The following is a 27,338-nucleotide window of genomic DNA, read 5'->3' as shown; positions in this document are numbered from 1 at the left end:
TGTGTGCACAAACCATAGACTCACAAACTTATTTCTGCTCCTCAAACATGGCTGTGAGGAGGAGATTGGAAGTATCTGGGTTTTTTTTTTTAAAAAAACTTCCTTTTCCATTACAGTGGTACCTCGGGTTACATACGCTTCAGGTTACAGACTCCGCTAACCCAGAAATATTACCTCGGGTTAAGAACTTTGCTTCAGGATGATATCGTGCTCTGGAGGCGCGGCGGCAGCAGGAGGCCCCATTAGCTAAAGTGGTGCTTCAGGTTAAGAACAGTTTCAGGTTAAGAACGGACCTCCGGAACGAATTAAGTACTTAACCTGAGGTACCACTGTGCATCCATAAGGAACTATGGTCTGTTTAAATTATGGTTACCAAACTAATCAGGATCATAAACCATGGCTTGATTCTGGCATGTTTGAACAGGACATGGTTTGCATTAACCTTAGTTCTCCAAGATGCTATGGAATGGGTAACTACAGTCAGTTTAAAAGGAAAAGCAGATGCTTTCAGTTCTGCCTCACAAATTTGCTAAAAGAGGGGAAGCACTCGCTGAGTCTCATGTACATATTTTGGGTGCAAATGCAGTGTATGCTAAACAAATTCAATGTGTGAGGGAGAAAATAAAGCATGTTTTGAAAGACAGGCATACTGCTCATACATGCACCAAAGACACATAAATTGGTTAGGTTTCCTGCCATGTGTGTGTGCATGCCATTGAGAACGCACATTTATCTCCCATAAAGTGTTACATTCAACATAAAAAAATTCTATACTGCACCAAATTATATATACATATATAACAGACCACACTTGCTGTTGTGTGTGAACATACCCAATTTTTTTATGTATAAAAAACATAAAAAACCTGACCCAATGCACAGAACAATATTCCATCTCTGGATTCCTTCCAAGACCTTGTTAAAATCTGCAGCCTATCTTTATGTGCAGATTTATTGCTGCAGACATGGGGAGAAGGGGAGAAAGACACAGAAAGACACACACACACACACACACACACAAGCGCATGCAAAGGAAACTATAAAGAAACACATCTTCCAAATACAGTGTCAGTTACAATGCGAAGCTCCTCGGAGCACTTTGGCATATAAAATGCGCTGAGAGAACATCAAGCAGCATATAAGAAAAGGGCATGGGGAAATTAACCAAAAAAGCAAGAAGTTTCCTGAATGAAAATCTGTGATGCACAAGCAGAATCGGCCACCCATCACAAGATGCTTCCGAAAAGCACAGCAAGATGCAAGTGTACGTTTCAAGCATTTCTGACTACCTTCACTCACAAAAGAGCTGCACTGGGATTCCTATTGTCAATTATTTAAAGTCTGGCGAGGCAGAGGAGGAGAATGCCTCATGTTCCACATGTCACAACGAACCAGCTTTTCCAAGAAATTAGGTTTCTCAGATTTCAGAGGTTACTCTGCTGCCAAGAACTAAGGCAATAATAGGAACACCGGAAGCTGCCTTGTTCCTATGGGTCCACCCTGCACAATGTTGTCTACTCCATGGGTGGGAACCTCAGCCCTGAGGGCCAGATTAGGCCTTCTCCCGGGTGCTCAAGACACATCTCATGCTTCTTGAGGGTTTTTGCTTGACTGAAATGTTTCCATGAACTCTGATAATAATGCCTCTTGGATAATAATTCCTGGATGGAGAGAAAGTATGTGGAGTTGGTGTGTGTATAAAACCTCTGGTTTTTACTGTATGAAGGGAAGTGTCAGGGAACTGCCATCAGGGCCGGAGTGAGAGAGCGGGCTCTGGAGGGATCCCAGAGAGCGTTCCGGGATGGGGAGAGGCAGCCCATCTTCTGGGGGAAGAGAATCAGCGTAGCACCAGAGAAGGGGGGCAGATGGGGGAATCGGCGAGGTGGTCCCATGACTCCTTGCCAGGGACCAGCGGGGAGAGTAAGGGTCCTTCGCTGCCTACACCCTCCTGTAAGAGCACCCATAACGGATTGTCTTAGTAGCAAAAAGAAGTTCGCATGGACAGAGGATGCACAGCAATCCTTTGAAAAGCTGAAGAAGGCGTTCGCCTCAGAGGAGCAGCTCCTGCACATGGATCCAGAGAAGCCCATGAGACTGGAGACGGACGCATCCGACTGCGCATTTGGGGCGGTACTTTTGCAGCCCGGGGCCAAGCAGAACTGGAGGCCGTGTGCCTTTTTCTCTAGGAAGCTGAGCAAGTCGGAGCAAAACTACACGGTGTATGACCGAGAATTGCTTGAGATCTATGCGGCATTTTGGCAATGGAGACATCTGTTGATAGGGGCGCGGCACAAAATCCAGGTCCGAACGGACCACAAGAACTTTTGAATACTGGCGGACCACACGAGTGCTCAACCAGAGACAGATCAGATGGTCCCAGGAGTTCGCCAAGTTCTTCTTCGAGATTCGATACGTGCCGGGAGAGGAAAACGTAAGGGCAGATGCTCTCTCCAGGAAACCGGAGTACATGGAAGGGGAGGGGCCACCAGAGACCAGGCACGTGTTCCCCGAGGACCGGTGGGTGTGTGGGGGAACGTTGGTTGGGAAACGAGAACTGGCAGGGCTCACCAGAGATGATGAGTTTGCTCAGGCCAAGATCAGGGAACTCAGGGACGGAAAGGAAGACAATGGAGGGTTTGAGGAAAAGGAAGGGCTACTGTACTATAAGGGAGCGCTGTATGTACCAGGGGAGACTTTGAGGGGGAAGGTACTTAAGCAACTCCACAACAACCCAACAGCTGGGCACTTTGGATAGTACAAGACCATGCTACTTGTCACCAGGCAGTTCTGGTGGCCAAAGGTGAGGGAAGACGTACGAGAATATGTACGAGGGTGCGACTGATGCCAGAGGGCTAAGGGGGAAAGGGCGGCCCCCGCAGGGTTACTGGAACCCCTACCTACACCGGGAAAACCCTGGGAGGTGGTGTCCATTGATTTTATGACAGATCTGCCCAAGTCTAGGGGGAAGACAGCGGTCATGGTAGTAGTCGATCTACTGACGAAAATGTGCCATTTTGTAGCTTGCTTACATGCAGCAACGGCAGAGGAGACAGCCAGGCTGTTTGTGGATCACATTTTTAGACTACATGGGGATCTCTTGAGGGTTATCTTAGATCGCGGGAAACAATTTACCTTCCGGTTCTGGAGGAAGCTCATGAGCTTGCTACAGGTCAAGGTGAGCTTCTCAACGGCGAGGCACCCAGAGACCAACGGACAAGCAGAAAGAGCGAACGGTATACTCCAGCAATACCTACGCTGCTATGTCAGCGAGAGACAGAATGACTGGGTAGAGAAATTAGCTTTGGCTGAATTTGCGTACAATAATGCTGAACACGTGTCCATGGGAATGAGCCCTTTCATGGCCAATTACGGGTGTCACCCCAGGGCCTTCTTGGGGCGGGGGGAGGAAGGATGGAGTGTACCCGCAGCTGAGCAATTTGTGGAGGAAATGGAGGCCTTTTCACAGGTATTAAGTTTACGGCTTGTAATGCCTTAAGAGAGAATATAATGAAAATGATTTACAGGTGGTATCTAACCCCAGTCAAGCTGGCAAAAATTTACCATTTGCCCGATAATAAATGTTGGAAATGCAAAGAGATTGAGGGTACATTCTTTCACCTTTGGTGGACATGCCCTAGGATTAAGGCCTTCTGGGAGATGATCTATAATGAAATGAAAAAGGTATTTAAATATACCTTCCAGAAGAAACCAGAGGCCTTTCTCCTGGGCATGGTCGGCCAACTGGTGCGAAGGGAGGATAGAACCTTTTTTATGTACGCTACTACAGCAGCAAGAATACTCATTGCAAAGTATTAGAAGACACAAGAACTACCCACCCGAGAAGAATGGCAGACGAAAGTGATGGACTATATGGAATTGGCTGAGATGACTGGCAGAATCCGGGATCAAGGAGAAGAGTCAGTGGAAGAAGATTGGAAAAAATTTAAAGCATATCTTCAAAAATATTGTAAAATTAAGGAATGTTAGAAAGATGTTGGAAAAAGAAAATTAGGTGGTTTTGGTAGAAATAATATAAAGGATTAAGTAAAAATGAGCTGATGAACTTGATGAAAGAGAGGACGTTAAATTATAATATAATAAATTAAATTACTTAAATGAAAATAAGGTTGGAAGGATTTGCTGAAATAATGATTTGAACTAGAATACAAAATTGGGAGGTGAGGGGAGGTCAAGGAAATAAGTAAAGAAAGAAAGTTATGTAAAGGTTTAATCAGTTCTTTTTATATTTTTAAGTGAATGTATTTTTCATTTTCATTTTTATTTTATTTTCCTTTCTTTGTTGTTGTTGTATTCTTCTTTTGTATTTTGTATTGTTCTTTTTTCTTTTTGTAACTTTTAAACTCTGAATAAATATCATTAAAAAAAAAAAGGAAATGGAGGCCTTGCACCAGCAACTCAGGTTGAACTTGGAGCGGGCCAAGGAGGTTTATAAGAGGCAGGAGGACAGGCACCGTCGGGAGGGGGAGGCCATACGGGTGGGAGACCGGGTGTGGTTTTCATCCCAAGGGTTACCCCTAAAGGGAGGGTGCAAGAAGTTGCAGCCGAGGTGGCTGGGACCTTTTGAGGTAATACAGCAGGTAAACCCAGTGGCATTTAAACTCAAGTTGCCTGACAGCATGAAGATACATCCGGTGTTCCATAGGTCCCTACTTTCATCTTACAGGGAGGGGCGGGAATTCCCGGGACGGGAGGGAGGGGTTACCACCCACCCGCGGGTAGAGGAGAGGGAACACTGTAACCAGGCCACGGAAATACTCGATTCAAGGTGGCGAGGTCGCCAGGTAGAGTACTTGGTAGCCTGGGAGGGAGAACCTAGGTCGGAAAACACGTGGGTCCCCGCTGAATCAATCAGTGACGGGTATATGGTGGAAGAATTCCACAGTTTGTTCCCAAATAAGCCAAAACCACGAGCTAGATTCTGGGAGGAAGAATTTGGACCCACAGACGACGAAGGGGACTTTGTGGGTTTTCCTGCCTCCGAAGAGGAGGGAGGGGAGGTGTCCGAGGGAGAGGAATCAGATTGGGAGGTTCAAACAGTGGGAAGAGATCCGAGTGGATGGGAGGCTGGTTTTGAATCCTCAGGAGATGATGACAGCTCCTTCAGGGGGTTCCCCGCATCGTTGGCCGAGGAGAGAGAGGAGGTGGTATCGGAAAATCGTGCCGGGGGTGGGGGGGTCCTGGGGAGGAGGTGGATGTCAGGGAACTGCCATCAGGGCCAGAGGTGGAGAGCGGGCTCCAGAGGGGTCCCAGAGAGCGTCCCGGGATGGGGAGAGGCAGCCCATCTTCTGGGGAAGAGAATCAGCGTAGCACCAGTGGAGAAGGGGGGCAGATGGGGGAATCGGCGAGGCGGTCCCATGACTCCTTGCCAGGGACCAGCGGGGAGAGTAAGGGTCCTCTGCTGCCTACACCCTCCTTGCGCAGAAGGCTTCCGCGCAGGGAGAGTAGGAGGAGACTAGGCGTCAAAGAGCTTCTTTGCTGGAAGAAGTTCAAGAAACGCCCACTGATGGATTCTGCCAGCGATTGAGACAGCCACGGGTGAGTGGCTGTCCGGACAGAAAAGGTTCACTCAGGCAACCCAGCCAGGTGTTGCACCGGTTTACGCACGAGCAACCCCTAGAACCATTACAGGAAGGCAACCATACCTGCCTTGTCCACCTACCTCTGCCTCTGACCCAACCCACCACTCACATATGGTCCATGAGGAAATGCAGCCTTTGAGGTCAGTCCCCCACTCCTAGTCTTTTCTGACCAGAAGTCGCTCTCCAGGGTTTTAGACAGGGGCTACAGCCCTTCTCTGTGTATCATTCCTTTGCTGTCCTCACTGCTAGAAAGTAGGCCTTCAGAAGGGCTCTAGATTGGTCTTCCACCAAGGTTGCTCCAGCCATGCTCTTGCTGTTTCATCTTCAGTTCAACGCCAGAGATTTGCTCAGGAGGTATCGTGACATTGTTTGAGTCAACCCTTAATTGAATTATCCATGAGGGTTTCAACCTGACAGGCAGTGGAGCTGACTGAAAATCCCTCAAGGGCTATTCGTCCTCCACTACAAAATGCACACAATTAAATAATGCAACAGAATAATTTAAACCTGAACCAGTGACTTCCAAGGTAAGGTTCAGCTTCTCTACTTTCAATATTCAGGAGTGTATTCCAGAGAAACTCCTGCAAAGTCCCCACATATCTGCAGTTAAGGGAGATGACTCCAACCAAGTCCTCCTCATTTTACTAAACCCGGAAAAACAAATTGAGTATTGCACCATATACCTCAAGGTTAAGTTTGGAGTGTGGATGGTTAGGTGCACACATAGGTGGGGGTTATGTGAAGCACTATCTCCATTACTAATACTGAGATTACGTTTTTACATGGGACAGATCGAATAATATTTTCACAACAATCCTGTGAGATTGGAGAAGGGTGGTGGGTCAGCAGCACAGCATCTGCTTTGCAAGCAGAAGGTCCCAAGGTAAGCCCTAGGGCATCTCTAGGTAAGGCTGGGAATGTCCCCTGTCTAGAATGCTGGAGAGCCACTGGTGGTCAGGGCAGACAACCCTGAGCGAAATGGACCAACGGCCTGACTCATAATAAGACAGTGAGTGTCAGGGTTGGTTCAACTGCAAGTCGGCATGGAGACTCAGGGACAGGCCCTAACTTTAATTCTTTACTCAGGGAAACAGAATACAAACAGAGAAACCTATGGGCAAGACTGGCTCCTGATAAAGCAGTTAGCAAAATGGATGATCTGTGCCTCCGACTTCTCTCTACATCTCCTCCTTGGCTGGATGTTTTCCAAGCAGCTTTAAACTCCATTGAAGAGAGGGGCCCTGTGTTCTCTGTGCTCTTTGCTCTGCTACATGCAAGGCCCTATGTATCCTTGGAGACAAGGGAGGAGGCAAGCATAATACAACTTTCTGTGAAGTTGCTGCAGCCTCTGTTCTCTCCTCAGCTGCTGGTCCTGCATCTGCAGTGCTTTCTGTCTCTGTTTCATCTCTCTCACTCAAGCCTGTTGCTTGTTCAGCATCCAATCATTTTGCCCCACCTTCAGCCTCTGACCTGTCTTCACTGTCCCACCACCACTCCCCTGGCTCTGATCCTTCCTCCTCTGAGGATTCCCTATGGGGTTCTCAGGCTGCAGCCTCCCACCACTCCTCATCATCCAGCCAGTCCCTGCCTATAATATAATTAAGTTGAGAAACAGTGACTAAACTTGCCTAAGGCTGTCCAGGAAGCTTCATGGTTCAAGTTGGACTCTCTGCATTTGGACCTTGCATTCTATTTCCTATGATATTTTATATTAATCCTAGCTGGAAAGCAAACCAGTAATCACTAGCAGCCTGCCTAATCCATAGCCCATCCGGTCAAAGCTAGCTTAAATACAAATACATTGACATAAATTGGTTAGAAGTTAAGCAGAACCACAATTATTCTGGACCCTTTTCTGAATATTTATTCTTGCATAAGCAGAAAACCTCTGGAGTGCTTTGCCCATCCGTAAGCATCTATGTTCATAATAATCTGCCATTTGACTAGCACTAATAATAGAGGACCCCTTCATGGATCACTGCCTTGCCGTGGCGAAGGGGCTTGAAGAACTCAGAGAAGCTATGAACTATGCCGAGCAGGGCACCCAAGATGAACAGGTCATAGTGGAGAGTTTTGACCAAACGTGATCCACCTGGAGGAGGAACCGGCAAGCCACTCCAGTATCCCTGCCAAGAAAACTCCATGGACAAAGACAACAGGCATATAAAAGTTATGACGCTGGAAGATGAGCCCCTCAGGTCGGAAGGCGTCCAACATGCTACTGGGGAAGAGCGGAGGGCAAGTACAAGTAGATCCAGAGCTGATGAAGCGGCTGGGCCAAAGCCGAAAGGACGCTCAGTTGCGGATATGCCTGGAAGCGAAAGGAAAGTCCAATGCTGTAAAGAAAAATATTGCATAGGAACCTGGAATGTAAGAACCATGAACATGGGTAAGTTGGAGGTGGTCAAAAATGAGATGGCAAGAATAAATATTGACATCCTGGGCATCAGTGAACTAAAATGGACGGGAATGGGTGAATTCAGTTCGGATGACCATCATATCTACTACTGTGGGCAAGAAACCCGTAAAAGAAATGGAGTGGCCCTCATAGTCAACAAAAGAGTGGCAAAAGCTGTACTGGGATGCAATCTCAAAAATGATAGAATGATCTCGATACGAATCCAAGGCAGACCTTTTAACATCACAGTAATCCAAGTTTATGCACCAACTACTGGTGCTGAAGAAACTGAAATTGACCAATTCTATGAAGACTTACAACACCTTATAGAAGTGACACCAAAGAAGGATGTTCTTCTCATTATAGGGGATTGGAATGCTAAAGTAGGGAGTCAAGAGATAAAAGGAACAACTGGCAAGTTTGGCCTTGGAGATCAAAACGAAGCAGGGCAAAGGCTAATAGAGTTCTGTCAAGAGAACAAGCTGGTCATCACAAACACGCTTTTCCAACAACACAAGAGACGACTCTACACATGGACATCACCAGATGGGCAGCATCGAAATCAGATTGATTATATTCTCTGCAGCCAAAGATGGAGAAGCTCTATACAGTCAGCAAAAACAAGACCTGGAGCTGACTGTGGCTCAGATCATCAGCTTCTTATAGCAAAATTCAAGCTTAAACTGAAGAAAGTAGGAAAAACCACTGGGCCGGTAAGATACAATCTAAGTCAAATCCCTTATGAATACACAGTGGAAGTGAGGAACAGGTTTAAGGATTTAGATTTGGTGGACAGAGTGCCTGAAGAACTATGGATGGAGGCTCGTAACATTATACAGGAGGCAGCAACGAAAACCATCCCAATGAAAAGGAAATGCAAGAAAGCAAAGTGGCTGTCCAAATAGCGGGGGAGAGAAGGCAAGCAAAATGCAAGGGAGATCGTGAAACATACAGGAAATTGAATGCAGATTTCCAAAGAATAGCAAGGAGAGACAAGAAGACCTTCTTAAACAAGCAATGCAAAGAAATAGAGGAAAGCAATAGAATGGGAAGAACCAGAGATCTGTTCAAGAAAATTGGAGATATGAAAGGAACATTTCGTACAAAGATTTCCATAATAAAGGACAAAAGTGGAAAGGACCTAACAGAAGCAGAAGACATCAAGAAGAGGTGGCAAGAATACACAGAGGAATTATACCAGAAAGAAACGGATGTCTCATATACCCCAGGTAGTGTGGTTGCTGACCTTGAGCCAGACATCCTGGAGAGTGAAGTCAAATGGGCCTTAGAAAGCACTGCAAATAACAAGGCCAGTGGAAGTGATGGTATTCCAGCTGAACTATTTAAAATTTTAAAAGATGATGCTGTTAAGGTGCTACACTCAATATGCCAGCAAGTTTGGAAAACTCAGCAGTGGCCAGAAGATTGGAGAAGATCAGTCTACATCCCAATCCCAAAGAAGGGCAGTGCCAAAGAATGCTCCAACTATCGCACAATTGCACTAATTTCTCACGCTAGCAAGGTTATGCTTAAAATTCTACAAGGAAGGCTCAAGCAGTATGTGGACCGAGAACTCCCAGAAGTGCAAGCTGGATTTAGAAGAGGCAGAGGAACCAGAGACCAAATTGCAAACATGCGCTGGATTATGGAGAAAGCTAGAGAGTTCCAGAAAGACATTTACTTCTGCTTCATTGACTATGCAAAAGCCTTTGACTGTGTCGACCATGGCAAACTATGGCAAGTTCTTAAAGAAATGGGAGTGCCTGATCACCTCATCTGTCTCCTGAGAAATCTCTATGTGGGACAAGAAGCTACAGTTAGAACTGGATATGGAACAACTGACTGGTTCAAAATTGGGAAAGGAGTACGACAAGGCTGCATTTTGTCTCCCTGCTTATTTAACTTATATGCAGAATTCATCATGCGAAAGGCTGGGCTGGATGAATCCCTAGCCGGAATTAAGATTGCCGGAAGAAATATCAACAACCTCAGATATGCAGATGACACAACCTTGATGGCAGAAAGTGAGGAGGAATTAAAGAACCTTTTATTGAGGGTGAAAGAGGAGAGTGCAAAATATGGTCTGAAGCTCAACATCAAAAAAACGAAGATCATGGCTACTGGTCCCATCACCTCCTGGCAAATAGAAGGGGAAGAAATGGAGGCAGTGAGAGATTTTACTTTCTTGGGCTCCATGATCACTGCAGATGGTGACAGCAGCCACGAAATTAAAAGACGCCTGCTTCTTGGGAGAAGGGCAATGACAGGCCTAGACAGCATCTTGAGAAGTAGAGACATCACCTTGCCAACAAAGGTCCGTATAGTTAAAGCTATGGTTTTCCCAGTAGTGATGTATGGAAGTGAGAGCTGGACCATAAAGAAGGCTGATCGCCGAAGAATTGATGCTTTTGAATTATGGTGCTGGAGGAGACTCTTGAGAGTCCCATGGACTGCAAGAAGATCAAACCTCTCCATTCTGAAGGAAATCAGCCCTGAGTGCTCACTGGAAGGACAGATTGTGAAGCTGAGGCTCCAGTACTTTGGCCACCTCATGAGAAGAGAAGACTCCCTGGAGAAGACCCTGATGTTGGGAAAGATGGAGGGCACAAGGAGAAGGGGGCGACAGAGGACGAGATGGTTGGATAGTGTTTTCGAGGTTACCAGCATGAGTCTGACCAAGCTGCGGGGGGCAGTGGAGGACAGGAGTGCCTGGCGTTCTCTGGTCCATGGGGTCACGAAGAGTCGGACACGACTAAACGACTAAACAACAACAACAATAATAGAGGAATTCAAATGTGCCTATACTCTCTGACAGCTTTCAGGCAATATTTTTAAAACAAACACACACACATACATTGCATTCACGTCTACTGCTTATTGATTCAGGACAAATATTTCAGGCTGTTTTAAAGCCACCATAAATTTAATGTGATGCTTTTATGTCTGCAGCGCTACTGACAAATCCTTAGACACCCTGAAAGTTGGAATGACCAAAAAAAATGATTGTATAATTTTGCAAAATAAACAGAAACAGGGAAACAGTAAAGATAATGATCTTGCAGGGCTCTTTTGTGTCTTTGAAGAGTCGCTAAAACAATCTTGCAACATAGTGTGTAGAAATAGATGGTGTGAGGGGAAATGGACGGGACAAAGGCACAACCTTGAGAGTAAAATTTAAAAGTGACTAGACCTTAGAGAAGGAAGGAAGGAAGGAAGGAAGGAAGGAAGGAAGGAAGGAAGGAAGGAAGGAAGGAAGGAAGGTGAGGAGACCTACAAGATTCAAACGAATCTGTTTATTATAGCCTAATTTGTGCTTTGAATCAAGAAAGCTCTACACTCTCTTATAGTTTGTGCTCCCTTTTATACATTCGGCTGAACACCTGACTAGGGCTGTGACAACTATCTAAATATTCTTTTTTTATCTCACACCTGAGCTGAGGAATGGAACCCAGTATTCCAGACCAGCTTTGCAGCTAATCTTTGCAATATGCATCAAGATACATCAGAGGATTTCCACCACAGGCAGCCTATCAAGAAAATTGCAGGAGGTCTGACTGTACAGTCCCCACGAATGAGCTGTAAAGATCAGCCTCACAAATGGGAACAAGAAGAGAAGAGAAAAGAGAGGAGAGATTATGAATCAAGTTTCTTTCTCACTTCCCAGGACCACAAAGATGCTCACTGATGTTGGTTTCTATTTCCCTCACTGAGCAGCAACTGCAGTCACAAGACATTGTTTTGCATTCCACAGTCCAAGTTACTGTTGGATTCCCACGGGGATGGGAGACTGGATGTGACGTACACTGGTTTCCTGTTTTTGTTCTCTCGGTTTCTCTGTTAGAGAGACAGTTGCTTCTCTGCTCTCACAGAGGCAAGATGCATGTTTGTATTCTCTCAGCATAGAGTGGAAATAAAGTTAAGAATGTGGCACATACTGCTTATCCTTCTGCTGTGTGGACTACTCTGCTTGGGCTCAAGATAAGATGAGCCTGTATCAGCTTCAGATGGGCTGAAGCTGGTCAAAATCTCACAACTACATCATGCTTCTGAAGCAGAAAGGAAACTGAAAGAGCCAGAATGCTGACCTAACCAACATGTATACTATTCTGGAGTGGTAGAAAAGACCCAATCACTGAGATATGGGTGGCTACAAAGCAAAAGCCTTATGATAAGTAGTCCAGGAGAGTGAGATGGCCTTGAAATGGGAGATATGGGTTCCAGCCCCATCTCTTCCCTGATGTAGCCATGGGGTAACTCCTCATGTTTCAGCTTCAATTCCTCCACTACAAAATGTAAATAATAATGACCTAGCTGGCTTAGCTGACAGTGCTCTTTTGAGGCCAAATATAATTTGAAATGTTAAAGCTACTTGCATAACAAAAATTCTCCATGAATTATGGAAAGCAACAGCAGGACCTATAGTATGTGTGTGGTGCTCTGCAATCAATCAATCAATCAATCAATCAATCAATCAATCAATCAATCACCAAGCTGTCTTAATTATAGGAAATGCTTGTAATTGTTGTCAGTTCCACACTTACAATAAAACACTATGTGTATTTACGGAGAAGCTGGGATGCCCCTCCCCTGCAAAATTCAATTCAGTTTGCATTGAAAGGCAAATCTACCTTATTCACACTTTCTGAAAATATATGCAAACCAAAGCACATTTGTCCTTCAGAATTTGCATCCTTTGGAAAATGCTCATACCAGTGTAAATTGTACATATAAATACATACTTTAATGAAAATGATGTAAAAAATAATGCATTATGTTACGGGAAATTGTGTTGTCAAAATGTGTATGTTAGGCAAGATTGCATACACAAATGTATATATTAGGAGAAATTTGCACCAAAATGTTGATGAATTTTCACGAGGACCTTTTATATTTTTTAAAAAAATTGCAAACAGATGTGGAAAAGTGGAGAACTGAACTTAAGATTGGAAAAATGAAAGAAACCAAAATTGATTTATTCACCCATTTACACTCCGAAGTGGGACCCATTGTGTTCAATGGGGTGTGCTGTCAGGTAGGTGTGCACAGAACTGCAGTTTTAATTATATATTAGCTACAAATGTCTGACTCAGGGGATATTAAGATGGTAAAGCTCAGTTTTCTCAAAGTTTCGATTCTAAAGTTGTTCCCTCCCATGAAAACTGGATGCATTAAGACCAGTAGCTATGGGGCACGTGAACTGCCAACAATCCCGACCACAGGATTCTTTATAATCCTGTTAAAGTAAGAGGAAAGGATTGTTGCTGCACAGTTACAAGATCTGAGCTATTTTTATATTTACAAGACATCCTGGGAAAATACATTCTTTATTTGCACTTCAAATCCTATAATGGAATCTATGGGGAAGGGATAGTCTTTCTTAAAGTGCGACACATTTGGCTGCTAGAATTCTCACTCTGATCTTCCATTATTAGACAGATAAAGTACAAGGAAAAGCTAGGATCTTCCATATTTGGGTGGCCAAGTCCAACATAAAGTGACATTAAAGGGTTGCTCAGTTTGAACAGCTGCTGATTATTTTTTGCAGTGATAGTTAGAGGAACGAAAGTCCACTGATCTTGTTTAACTAGGTAAGCATAATGCTTCATGATTGAAGATATTTCATGACATGAATCCATTGTGACTTGGGCCCATCAAAGACTGTGTAGAAGATTGTGCCAACAACAACAACAACAAGCCACACATACACTTTTGCACAAGCAAGCTACTCTAAGGCAGCAATCCAAATGCACACTTAAAAGTAAAGGTAAAGGGACCCCTGACCATTAGGTCCCGTCGTGACCGACTCTGGGGTTGCGGCGCTTATCTCGCTTTACTGGCCGAGGGAGCTGGCGTACAGCTTCCGGGTCATGTGTCCAGCATGACTAAGCTGCTTCTGGTGAACCAGAGCAGCGCACGGAAACGCCGTTTACCTTCCCGCCGGAGCGGTACCTGTTTATCTACTTGCACTTTGACGTACCGGTACTTTCGAACTGCTAGGTTGGCACACTTACGTAGATGTAAAACTCATTTAGCTCAACAGAAGTTGCTTCTGAGTAGACACATATAAGAGTGAACTGTGGATTAACTGAAGTTGGAGAGCAGCAGCGCCTGGAATATTTTAATGTATAATAACTTGGACCGATTTGACATTTCCATCGCAAATGTCTACTCTAAGGATTTTTGTGCCCGTAAAAATAAAAGAAGCTTGTTTTATATAAAGTTAACTCATTCCCCACCCCAATCATTCCAGTATGTTCTACTGTTTCAAACTTGTTTCACTTCTTGCCTCAGAATCATAGAGTTGGAGGAGACCTTGCAGCCAATCTAGTCCTGTCCCCAGCTTAATGGAAGAAGAAAATTCAGAGTTCAACCTTCCTCAACAAATGGCTGTCAAGTCTCTGCTTGAAAAACTCCAGTGATGGAGAACGACAAAATCTGCCTATTCCAGCAAGCATTTGGCTCTGCGTAAGTTAGTAATTGTAGTCTCCTTAGTTTTTTTAATTACTGCTTTAAAATCCTACTCCTTTTAAAAATAAAATAAAATATTTTTGTGTCTCTGGATATTCGCCAAATTCCCATGTCATGGAGGGGAGAAAGCACTAGGAGATAGGGATGCTGGGTAATTACACTCTAAACAGGCCCAAATACAGAAATTCCCTCTATTTGCATGTTCGCTCAGCGTTCAGGAATGAATTTAAGTCCGCATATTATATATAATTTTTTGACATGTCACTTTGTTTGACATTTCCTAATGCTGTTATTGTGAAGCTCAACAGAGGTTTAGAACCCTGTGGAGAGATGGCTGACTGATGGCCCATTAGCTTCATTTACTTTGAAAGACAAAACACAAGGAAGAGAATAATGCAAAGTATTTGTTTTCAGTTGAGGGAGGGGCTGCCAAGGTGTGAGAAAGTCACACTGGTTATTGATCTGCAAGGCCAAGTTCAAGGGGTTAACTATTAGTATATAAAGCCCTTAACATCTTCGGACCAACTTACCTATGACATTCCCTTACCCCGTATGTGCCCACTTGACCTCTTTGATTAGTGGAATGGTCACTTTTACAAGTGCCACATAATACTCGCACTGCTTCTGTAAGAGCTCAATTGTTTAGTGTGGCAGAACTGACATGTTGGAACTCCCTGCCTATTAATAGCATCCAGACCCCTTCACTGCATTCTTTTCAGTGCTGAATACATTCTTATCTAGACAAATCTACCCAGATATTTAGAAAGTTTGTGTGAGTTTTAATTTAAGTCTATTTTATTGTGGTTTAAACCTTCTGTATGTTTTAAATTTTGGTTATAATTTTCTATTTTTTGTAAACTGCTTTAAAGTTTTTTTCCCCTACAACCAAACAGCATATAAAATTTATGAAATAAAATTAATTTATGTATAAAGATTTCATTTTGCTTTTCTTATTGTTTCTTATTGTTTGTGTCAAAGGCAACCAATATGCACTAAGACTGCAATTCTAACAATGTTTACTCAGGAGTAAATCCCACTGACTTTACTGAAATGTACTCCAAGGTAAGTAGAGTTACGATTTCAGCATTAAACTGCCTTTTTTTTGAATTTAAGAAACTAACATAATGCAGTGCTCATTATTATTATTTTCATGCATAAAGAAGTGATCTTTCTTGCTACTTGTTTCTTGTTATCTGTGCTTCCCCATTAATTAGGTGAGGAGAACCACGTGGATTTGACTGCTCATTTCTGACCATCCTAAACCTTCATTTTAAAAGTACAATTAAATTTTAATTTCATTGTGAAATCAAGGTTGCAAGAATGGCTGTGATCCTAATCCCACTTACCTGTGAGTAAGCCCCAGTGAAGTCAATGGGACTCACTTCTGAGAAGACACTGTTAGGTTTACAGTCATAGATGTTATTGTGATGGGTCATTAGTCACGTCATTGACTTTGTCTGTACAAGGCTCTTTTGCTGCAAAAGACTAACATGGCTACCCCTCTCGAAATTTGTTAACTTTGAAAGTGCACGGAAACACCGTTTACCTTCCTGCTGGAGCGGTACCTATTTATCTACTTGCACTTTGACGTGCTTTCGAACTGCTAGATTGGCAGGAACAGGGACTGAGCAACGGGAGCTCACCCGTCACGGGGATTCGAACCACCAACCTTCTGATCAGCAAGTCCTAGGCTCTGTGGTTTAACCCACAGCGCCACCCGTGTCCTAAACATTTAAAAAGGTAAAGGGACCCCTGACCATTAGGTCCAATCGTGGCCAACTCTGGGGTTGCGGCGCTCATCTCACTTTAACTGCATGTTAAATCACAGCCTAGGAGTTCAGGATTCTTTGCTTGCAACCATAGCTTGATTCAGTACAGCTAAGAAGTGGACAAAACCTAACAGTGAGGAACTGGTTCAAGTCCTTCCTCTTATAATCCTAGGGAAATGTGGCGCCTCTTCCGAAGCATCATCTGGGAATGCATATGTGGGTGGAAAAATCCTCAGCAGCAAAGGACCACATTGTTACTGCTAAGTTAAAGAAACATCTGAACAGGAGTTGTTGGAGCACCACAAGGTTCTTTACTGCTTATTTCCCACAAAGAAAATATGATATCTAAAACCAGCCACTGTCACCGTGGTAATTAAGATGTGTTCCCCCTACCCCAAAGAACCATAATTATTGCTTTAATTATAACACACACACGCTGCCGCACAAATAAAATACAGTGTTTCTGGTTATTTCCATAAAATCGCACACAAATGCAAATATCATAATAATAGTTCGTGACAATGCTACCTAATTTAAATCTCGGCTCCTTTCAATCAAACTGGCTGCCCGTTCTCAGCAACCCTTTCTGATTTTAAGGCTGCAGTGAAAGTTTTGAAAGCATTGTTGTTGTCTGTGGAGGCAAGAGCAAGAGCATATACCTCGCATTACATAAGCCTCTGGTTACATAAACTTCAGGATGAGAACGTGGCAAACCTGGAATTATTTTTCCGGGTTTCGCCCTGCACTCATGCACAGAAGCGCTCTACCGTGCTGTGTGCATCTGCAGAATAGGCACCTCCGGTAGAGAAAACCTCGGGATCTGACCGGAGCTCCAGAACAGATCCCGTCCACAACCGGAGGTACCACTGTATTCTGTTTCTACAGGATCAGGTCTCCAGCACTATCAGTACGGCTTCAAAACAAAGCAAAACACCATGCTGAAAATAGCAATCTTCAGTTGTACCATATTTAAAAACATCCTTGTTCCTGTATTTGCTACACATGAGTTAGTCTGGTTTGACAGACTACTAAAAAAATACACCAAAGTGGGGTGGGAGTGGGGGGGGAGACAGACATTTGTCTTTAGGTTGAGCTCATGCCAGATCCGACAAAAGCTTCTCCCTCCCTCCCACTGCATAACCGGTGGGGTTGGGGAATTGTTTAGGGGGGTTGTGGCGGGGAAGGCTGTTGCTGCTGCTATTCTTGTCCTAATTGTTTAAAATGTTTGAAATTATTTTAACTGCTATTTACCTTGTGTAGGGTTGTCATAGGTCCGGAATCTCCCAGACATATCCGGAATACTACAGTTGGTAGCAGTGTCCGGGCGGAAATCAACAAAATGTCCAGGAAAATGCAGCAACTTTTCTGTCCAGATTTTCACTGTTTGAAATATGGCAACCCTAAACTTGTTTTTTTTTTTTAAAAAAAGGGGGGGTTTTGACCTATAAAATTGGTTTTGATCTACAAAGCCTTAAATGGCTCAGCACCACCAAACCTCAAGCACCAGATCTCCCCTCAAGAACCAACCCAGACCCTGCACTCATCATCTAAGGCCCTTCTTCTTGTGCCCCCCTCCACAAGAGGTCCAGAGGGTGGGAACATGAGAACGGGCCTTTTCTGTGGTGGCTCCCCAGGGAGACCTTCATTACATATATTTAGGTGCCAGGTGAAAACATTCCTCTATAACCAAACCTTTGGCTGATTAACACTCTATGGCCTTTTAAATTTGTGTGTGGGAGGTGGTTATTGGTTTGTTTGTTTTTTATTATGTATTTTGTGTTCTCATTTTGTATTTCTATGTAGTAAACTGTCCTGTGATCTTTGGATGAACAAAATAAATAAATAAATAAATAAATAAATAAATAAATACAATGCACATATTGAATTATCTTCCCTGTCCATTTATGGGTGTTTCCATTAATGACAACCAGGACCTAGAATTTCCATGTTTTTTGTTATTCAACAGAGCTTCTGCCAAACACAAATTGCAAAAGAGGATTCTTTCCCCGTCAGAAGAAATGAGAATTGTAAAGGATAAGCAAATATGCTCCCATTTCCTTTGTCACAAAGAACCTGCTAAATCAATCACTGACGAGGAAAATAACTTCATGTTCTAGGATCTTAGCAACATTACACTTCACATCACTTCCAATATTTCCACCAGATGCTTTGAACTACAGTTCCCATCAGCCTCAGCCAGAATGTAGAACAAAACACAAGGACTCACTAGGCTGGGAAAAGCAGATCTACTCATTTGAAAAACCTGGCTCAGAACAAAAGGAGATTAAATCCCATAATGTTTGATGGGATTTAAAGCTAAAATTCAAATATTTTATACTATGGAACAAGGCGTTGTACCCAATGTTAGTGTCACCCAGAGCAGAACCCCTGAAATTAGTCATCCTGGCCACGTGACCCGGAAGCTGGCTCCCTCGGCCAATAAAGCGAGATAAGCGCTGCAACCTCAGAGTCGGCCACGACTGGACCTAATGATCAGGGGTCCCTTTACCTTTTACTCATCATTGTCCCGCCACCAGTCCCCGGGCTCTGAGCCTTCTCCCCTTGGGGTTTCCCAGCTGGTTTCTCCCACTATTCCTCTATATCCAACCAATCCATAACAGTTCTCCCTCTTCATGTGTCTTAGCCTGCCACTCCACTCTTGACCCCAGCGAAACCCCGGGACTTATGACAGCTTCCCACTTTGCTCACAGTGCTCCCAAAGTAATGTTGCACCTAAATAAGACACAGCTGCTAGCTTAGCATATACATATTTCCTCTTCGGCAGCATAAAACACACAGAGGCCTGTAGACAACCTGTGTGCCCCACACAGAGCTGAGTGCCTGAACAGAGCAACTTCTCAGGGTGGTCATCGCCACAGCAAACATTCAGATAATGTTCCTCTGCCAGATTCCTGAAACATGAGACAAATCACCCCAAAGTGGATGCTGTTTCGTATTATTACAACCATATATGCAGCTGTGCATTATACACAGACATGCATAAGGCACCCTTTACAGCACATAAATGTTATTGATGCAGTTGTAAAATGTTAAGGGAATTCCATTATAAGGGCAGCAAATTGCATCGCTTAAGGAAATACAAATCAGCTCGTGACACAGTGATGGGAGTTTAGAACCCGTACTGCTCAACACTTGGGGCAAAGGAGCTGTACTGAAATAGTACAGAAACGTTCTGTGAATGTGTAACAACTAACAGCGAGGTGCAGGATCACAGCCACAATGTGGCCACCCACATTTGTGCATCATCTTCAGTGCCAGGAGAATGGAAAAGAGAAATCACATAGAGAATTCCTGACTTCTGGTGCCCTTCTGGATCCAGCCACCATAGCCTTGCAAACTGCTGGGAAGAGTAGAATTCCCCAAGGATGAGAGCGGCAGAAAAGAGAACAATTGGGCTTCCAGAGGGAGTGGAAGGAGTTTATAGATGGCCAAGAAATAGGGTGGAAGGTGGGGCAGGGGCAGGAGCATGTGGCCAGGACTGGGCAACCATCAACTGGGGCACATCACCAGGAGCTCACTGCCTTTTTGATGTGGAGCTGCTTAGTTGGGAGAAGTGGATAGAATGAAGGAAGTGATGTCATGTACATTTTATTTTGTAAACCGCTTTGAGGTTTCCTACAATCAAGCGATATATTTCCTTAAGAATTGATTTCCTTAAGAATGGATAGGTTGGATCTTCTTGCAGTCCATGGGACTCTCAAGAGTCTCCTCCAGCACCATAATTCAAAAGCATCAATTCTTTGGCGATCAGCCTGCTTTATGGTCCAGCTCTCACTTCCGTACATCACTACTGGGAAAACCATAGCTTTAACTATACGAACCTTTGTTGGCAAGGTGATGTCTCTGCTTTTTAAGATGCTGTCTAGGTTTGTCATTGCTTTTCTCCCAAGAAGCAGGCGTCTTATGTTATTAAATGATGATGACGAAGCCTCCACCCGGAAATAAGCCTCATTGGCTTATAGGTCTTACTGCCAGATCAGTGTGTATGTATTGGAGTGCAGCTCTAATTACTTTGGACCATGCAGGGGTATGTAAGATCTCAGGCCACACCGGAAACTGCCTTGACTGCTCTTTCCTTCATTTTTGCCACACACATCTGCCACTACACTGGAACCTAGGTTGGATTTTCAGGGCTGACCAGGCTGAGGCCTTCTGAGCTTTAACAATGTTATAGCTCAGACCATTCCCTGAGGTAATTTGAGGGGCACTGGCATAACATTCCTACTGCGCTTCTTATGGCTTCCAACGAAGACGCAGCAGGTCGGCTACAATCTGGCACTGAATCTGCAGTCCCTTAGCAGTGCAGACATGCCCACAAGTCTTGACTTTATGAAGACATGTGGTTAACTTCTCTGCTGTACTCCTACAATCCTCTGGTATCTGGCAGGTGAAAACTCTTACTGCAAATTGAAAACCTACTGGGAACAGACTAGCTGTTAGAAATCCTGATGAAGGTTTGACTTCTACTTACTGCTGCCCTGGACAATGCATTATTTGCAGAAGAAATAAAGGAAGAAAAATAAACTTCAGAACAGAACAGGGTGAGCAGCAGGGTCTACTACCTCTGGCTCAACTTTTACTGATCTATTTGCTTTAACCAGAAGGCCAAATAACAGAGGACACAACACCACAATACTGGCATTTCCTTCTGAATCGTACGATCTGTGCCACACACATAGGAATTTGTTTTTGTCAGTTCTGATGCAAACCGACCTTGTCCACATTTACCAGACGAACATGCGAATCGGAATGCAACGATCCTTTGGAGTTCACCCTTCTCTGAATTTTGCAAGATTGTTCAAATAATGTACCAAAAATGTGCTGAAGGTGCGTATTTTAGGATAAAATGCATCTAGAAATGTGTGCATGGAGATAAAATATTTAAATACATATTCAAATATGTAGCTATCAGTTCTCATGTGCATTTTTAAAAACAACAACACCTGATTAATGCAGAAATAGGTCAATACAGAATTACAAAAGAGATGATACCTAAAAGTAGACAGATCTATGAATCAGGTTTTCAGTCTATTAGGTCTTCCAATAAAGATTTTGTTCACGTAGATTAATTGCCCACCATTTCCCCCCAGGAACATTCAGCTATTCTCTATATTATACCCTGCTGCCCCATCTTGTTCAGACAAGGGTTGCAACACACGCTTACAAACTACCACAGGTGTAAAGGTTTTTCTGTTGACCAGTGCCAGTGATAGCTTTGTGGATTACACACAAGTATAGAGGATGCACATGCTTGCAGAAGGGTGGGCAAGGTAGATTGGGATCTTTTAGCCTAGCAGATCTCTGGCTCATTTGAAGTGGATCAGCAACAGTTTCTGAACCTCAGTTGTTTAGCAACAGCAACAGCAAAACACCTTTTCCCACCTAAATTAGGCTTCCAAAATAAAGAAAACAAATTGGGAGGAGGGCGTTTGCATGAAAAAGCTGAAATCTCAGTACAGTTCTGGCACTGAAATCAGATAACTTTCATATTTTACTTGTTTTTAATTCTGAATTATAAAATTGTTGTTACCCACCCAGGGACCTGCTGGTGAACAGAACAAAACAAATTTAATAACGGTAATAATGATGATGGTGATAGGCTCGGAATGTGCTCAGAACCACCCTGCTCTTTAATTCTGACTGTATGTCTTTTGCATCTGGCTCGGTTTGGTGGATCTTGGGGTTCTGGTAAAGAAAGAACAAGAAGTAGACCCAACTCTAACCCTAAAGTCTGCCCACCTCGAAGCTGAAGATCAATGTGCATATTAGGGTCCTGTGAAGCATTGGGGCGCATGGTTTCAAATTTTGCTTTAAAAAACAGAAACCGACCATTTCAACATTCTTTCCACTTTTACTGTGTTTTCGTGAGCGTTTACAACATTACCCAGTCTTTTAGCAATCCAAAACATACATGTGGTGGTAGAAAGGTTGGCAGTAAATGGGACAAGGCTTTTTCTGCTGAGCTAATCACATGGAAGAGTGCCTTTTTTGGGGTTATATAAGTTTATAAAGGGAATGATATCATCTGAGCAGTGGCAGAAATACTGCTAAAAAGCTATTTATCATTTCCAAATTATATACATAGTTGAAAATGTGTGTGCAATTTAACTTTGAAGGGGAATTTAAAAGACTGTCATAAACCCTCTACTGGGGAAAGGGGGCTTCAGAAAATACAACCCCTGACCTCCTCCTGTCCCCAAGAGGACTGCTGGAAAGCCTCCTGTCTGAGCCCATGAACTGGTGCAGTGCATGAGTACACTATTCATCTAACCCCTGGCTAGTTGTGTTCCTCTTTCCACCTCGTCTTGCATTTTTATTTTTGCATATTTAGTGCTCTGGATTGACTTTGTATTGGAAAGGGGCAATCTTGCACACAGCCTGGGATGGTCCTGAGCTGTTCTGGCTTTCAAGCTGTGGAGACTGCAGACACTCCCTGCGCAAGATCTTTGCAAACCACCCTGCTGCTCATTTTCCCTTTCTTCGTCACTGGGTCCTTCCAGACAAGCCTCTCTCAACCTTGAGTCCCCAGAGGTTATCGAACTACAAATCCCATCATCGCTGACCACTGACCATACTAGCTAGGAATGATGGGAGCTGTAGTCCAACAACATCTGGGGACCCAAGGTTGAGAAAGGCTGTTCCAGACTGTTGCTATTTTGGAGTAGGATTCAATTGCACGCTGGTAAATGCAGGTTGTGCAATTAAATTGTGCTCTTTTGCCACATACCCATTTTTCATGCACACTGTAATTTTTGCAATAAGGAAAGTGATGGGAAAAGACACTGGCAGTGTGGAGGAACATGGGCTTGATGCAACAACTTTATATATATAATTTTTATTGCAAGTTTTCAACATAGACTACAATAAAAACCAAACTTGATGCAACATCAAACCCACCCACAAACAAGTATCAAAAGAACACTAAGCCTGGGAGACCTTATGGGGTTTAAAACAAGCACTTGCATACACTGAAACTACAAGTGAGTAGGATCTAATAAATAAAAATAAATGAAAGCCAGGTATCCCTGTCCATTGTCACCAACGTGTGTGGTGGCCACACACCCTGCCAAATCCACATTCAGTGGCTGTGAAATGTGTGCACATGCGGTAGATCTCCTTCACACAAGCAAGATTATGCTACAAATGTGTGTTGATATGTACAGTGCAACTAACTCATTCACATAGCTGCCAAACACATGGCCTGTGCACATGCTGATGGCCTTTGTGGGGCTGCCCAGGACAATGCCCTCATGCATGCTTTCAGAGTGTGAGAAGGATCATGTGAACCTCCTTCGTGTCACCATATCCAAGACCATCTCCATCATCTCAGTCAAGGAGGAGCTAATGCATTCATTTGGTTGGACTTAACCACCTAGTGGCACGGAGTAATTATTGCCTTCAATTACTGTACAGTGGTACCTCGGGTTACATACGCTTCAGGTTACAGACTCCGCTAACCCAGAAATAGTACCTCAGGTTAAGAACTTTGCTTCAGGATGAGAACAGAAATCGTGCTCCAGCGGCGCGGCGGCAGCAGGAGGCCCCATTAGCTAAAGTGGTGCTTCAGGTTAAGAACAGTTTCAGGTTAAGAACGGACCTCCGGAACGAATTAAGTACTTAACCAGAGGTACCACTGTATAGCTACCTCTCATCTTATGCTGGATGGGGGGGTTGGGAACCAGCACGCTGCTTTTTGGAACAATGCTCACTTCACAGTGTCTGAAATCATAGCCTTCCTGGTTCCGCTCCTAGGGCCTGCAAATAGCCGCAGTTGTAGCCCATGTTTGACAAATCCTCTAACTTTTTAAAGCAAAGAAACAGAGGTCCAGCTTACCAGGTAAGGGTTAAGGAACAGTTGTGTGGCTAGGGTTTTGACACTGTCACTGAGTGTATATAAAAGAAAAGGAGAGAGGAACTTCTTTAGAATTCATTCCTCTTTAGGATTTACTTTCCAATTTCTATCTCAGTGTCATCTGTGAAAAACAAAACTTGTCCGGAAGCCGCCTCTTCAAAAACACCACTCCCTAATCCCAGTTGTATGAAGGCTGGCTCCAGTTATTCAAAATGAGGAAACTGAAACTGTATACGTGCTCAGGGTGTCTCCTAAGGTACATGGCTGAGCTCTGACATTGAAAACAAGTGGCAGAGTGAAGCCCTTGCTGAGACTAAGCCCTGTGCTACTCTCACACTTTATCAGAGGCAGGGTTGCAACAGAAAGCAATGCCAGATTCGGCCACTGCAACTCACTTTGTGCTACAGCCTGCAAACCTGAAGGGGGAAAAAAGAAAGCAGCTGTTTCTTTTTTTACGAGACAAGTAATCTAACCTGAAATTCAGAAGCACAATAATAGCAGATTTGGCCTTCTAAATCTTTGGCAAGAAATCCGAAGTGGGTGGCATATCTATTAACAGCTCTTAAACCATCCATCTTGGATAGGGAACAGGGGTCCCTGAAACACCAGCCTCAGCAGATCTGAGAGCCAGGTGGGTATTGAGGGAATAAAGCAGGTCTATATTTATTAGATGATGTAATGTCATGCATTGTAATATATATCTTCATTGCCTATTAAACACACATTTGGAAAACCTATTAGCTCTGATCTTATGGTAAAGGAGTTACAACGCAGTTAGCAGCTACAAGTAATGAAGTTATCTTATTAAAATTCTCCATTTTAAAAGCATTGTTTTCTTTTAAAAGGGAGAATTCATACTTCAGCCATATTTAAAAAATAATAATTGGGGGTGTGTGTGTGAAACCTTTACTTTTGTTAACAGAAACTCTGCTGAAAATGAGAGTAAGTAATTGCCACATCACTTTGAGAAAGAATTATTCTGTGGGCATTTTGCTATCTGAGGTGAAGGACAAGATGGTAGCCTGAATTTCACATATAAAAGTCTTCCTTCAGCACTAGCGATAGGACAGCATCCTTCTCTGCCCCCGAGGAAGACAGTGGGACACACAACTCTGCCCTCCAATGCTTTGTCAATACTTTTTGCCTAATGGTACGACTGGCCCTGTCTATAAGAAATATAGAAATGTGGAGATGTAGAAAGAGTTTGTCTCTGTGAGTGAGCCTGGTGCTGGTAGTTGTAGGCACATTTTCACCCATTGACAGAGCTGCTAATGATGACGCCTGCACCATCTCGTGGTCATCTCTTTTATACCATGCCCCCACAACAGCCATTTTGGTTACGGCATGCCCCTACAACAGCCATTTTGTGACTGGCTCCCACAGGTCTTCCCCAAATTTTTTAACATGCCCACTGGCTCAAAAAGGTTGGCAATCCCCGCTTTAAATATTGACACGGGATCTCAGTGTGTTTACGGTGAATTTGAAAGCATGAGATAGGATAATCTCAGTGGCGTGCTTCATTTGTTCCCCAACAAAGTGTCACCCACCTGCTCGGGGTACATGCTCCCAACGATCTCTGCAACCGTGTTAAAGGAATCAGCATCGGGATAGGTTTTGGCTCCCATCTTCAGGGTCACAACAATCTTGGTGCCTCGGGAAGACATCCGGCTCATCATTTCAGCATCTTCCACTGAAATGCAGGCAGTGGGAATCTTGGGTACATCAGACTGGTATTCTTGTATCCCAGTGTGTGGGCTATATGGAAAGTACAAAAATTAAACATGTTATACAGTACATAAAGACACTATCCAAACAATAGTGCTCCGAAATCTGTCCAGCTCTGCCCACCCATCCTGATGGATTTTTCGAGATCGATATCAGCCTTGTTATTTTTAACAGCTCCTGAGAAAAACATCCCTTCAGTGTGGGAGTCATAAAGCCAAGGCGGAGGCTTGTAAATACTGCAGGGTGCCCCCTGACCTCGGCTGACCAGCACTCTGAGCTTTACAATGTATAGGAATGTATTGACCTTAAATGGAGTTGTGTTTCCTCTGGGCAGTGTTTCCTTATATGGTGAGGGGAGTGTCAAACCATTACCAGGCCATGCTGTTGGTGAGGACAATTAAAAGTTACCGGGGAAGGGAGAGGTTCGAAGGAGCTGCCCCTCCATTATGAAAATACTCGCTGCCTCTCTGTGTCTTCTTTCTATGCTATGCTAAGCACCATCTATGATGGCAGGACTCCGTCACTTCAGCTACCAGGACAACATGTCCCAGTGCTTAAAGACAGGGGTGTTATTTGAAGAAGATTTTCATTATATATATGCTGAGAACTAGCTGTTCTTAATACATTTATATACTTATGGGCACCCCTGAGGTAAAGCACAAGATGGTGCCCTCTCTCCATTCCAGGTTCAAGGGCTGACTGGACTGGCTGTTGAATCTTATGCCCTTTTAAAATGTGGGGTTTTGGGGGCGGGTATTCTATTTTGTTTTTATTGTGTATTTTGTTGTTTTATGTTTTGATTTTATTCTGTGACCCACCTTGAGACCTCTGAATATAGGGCAGTATATAAATTCAAAAAATAAATAAAATAAAATACTTCAACACTCATGACAAGGCATCACCCTCCAATATACCTGTGGCAGCAGGCTAGCTTAAGGGAGTGTAGGCCAGGGCATGGGGCCCATGTACACCTTGCTGCTGCCTGAGGCAGCTGCCTCATTTTGCCTAATGGAAGGAACAGTCCCTGTCTGGACACTAACAATTCACAGACCCTAACAGTGCGATCCTACACTTATCTACTCAGAAGGTAAGCCCCACTGAGTTCAAAAGGGCTTGAGTCACATTCACACCATACATTTTGTTAAGTTGTGGGTGAACATATCAGATGACACAGCAATTCTTCAGACAGCTCTTGTTTATTCACAGGCCAGAACAGAACTGAGCTGAAGGGTTCAGCCAACCGGCTTATATAGAGCTCAACTACAATGTAATAGTAACAACTTTCTGTAACTATCCAATCACTGAACATCACTTTCAATTCCTTATTTGCATATGCGGACCTGAGTGAAAACTATCTACAGTATCCCCCTGCTGGCCCAGGGTGAGAACTTCAGTACAGAACACATTTAAAGCACTATGGTGCCACTTTAAAGAGTCGTTGGTTCCCCCAAAGAATTCTGGGAGCTGTAGTTTGTTAAAGGTGCCAATAACTGTTAGGAGACCTC

At 43.8% G+C, this 27,338-nt stretch overlaps 1 protein-coding gene across 4 annotated transcripts in view; it reads right to left on the bottom strand.

The window, feature by feature from the left end:
• The window catches only part of CPQ (carboxypeptidase Q), a 182,979-nt gene that overhangs the window by 87,938 nt on the left and 67,703 nt on the right, over nucleotides 1–27,338 (bottom strand). For all 4 annotated transcript variants that reach the window (XM_079984743.1, XM_079984742.1, XM_079984744.1 and 1 more), the window contains one exon: nucleotides 25,656–25,863. In XM_079984743.1, the coding sequence (XP_079840869.1) occupies nucleotides 25,656–25,863 (208 nt within the window). The remainder of the gene's footprint in view (nucleotides 1–25,655; nucleotides 25,864–27,338) is intronic.

This window comes from Podarcis cretensis (genome assembly GCF_951804945.1).
Source record: "Podarcis cretensis genome assembly, chromosome: 7".
NCBI lineage: Eukaryota > Metazoa > Chordata > Lepidosauria > Squamata > Lacertidae > Podarcis > Podarcis cretensis.
The sequence above is the reverse complement of the archived record's forward strand: the minus strand, read 5'-3'. Positions and strand labels throughout refer to the sequence as shown.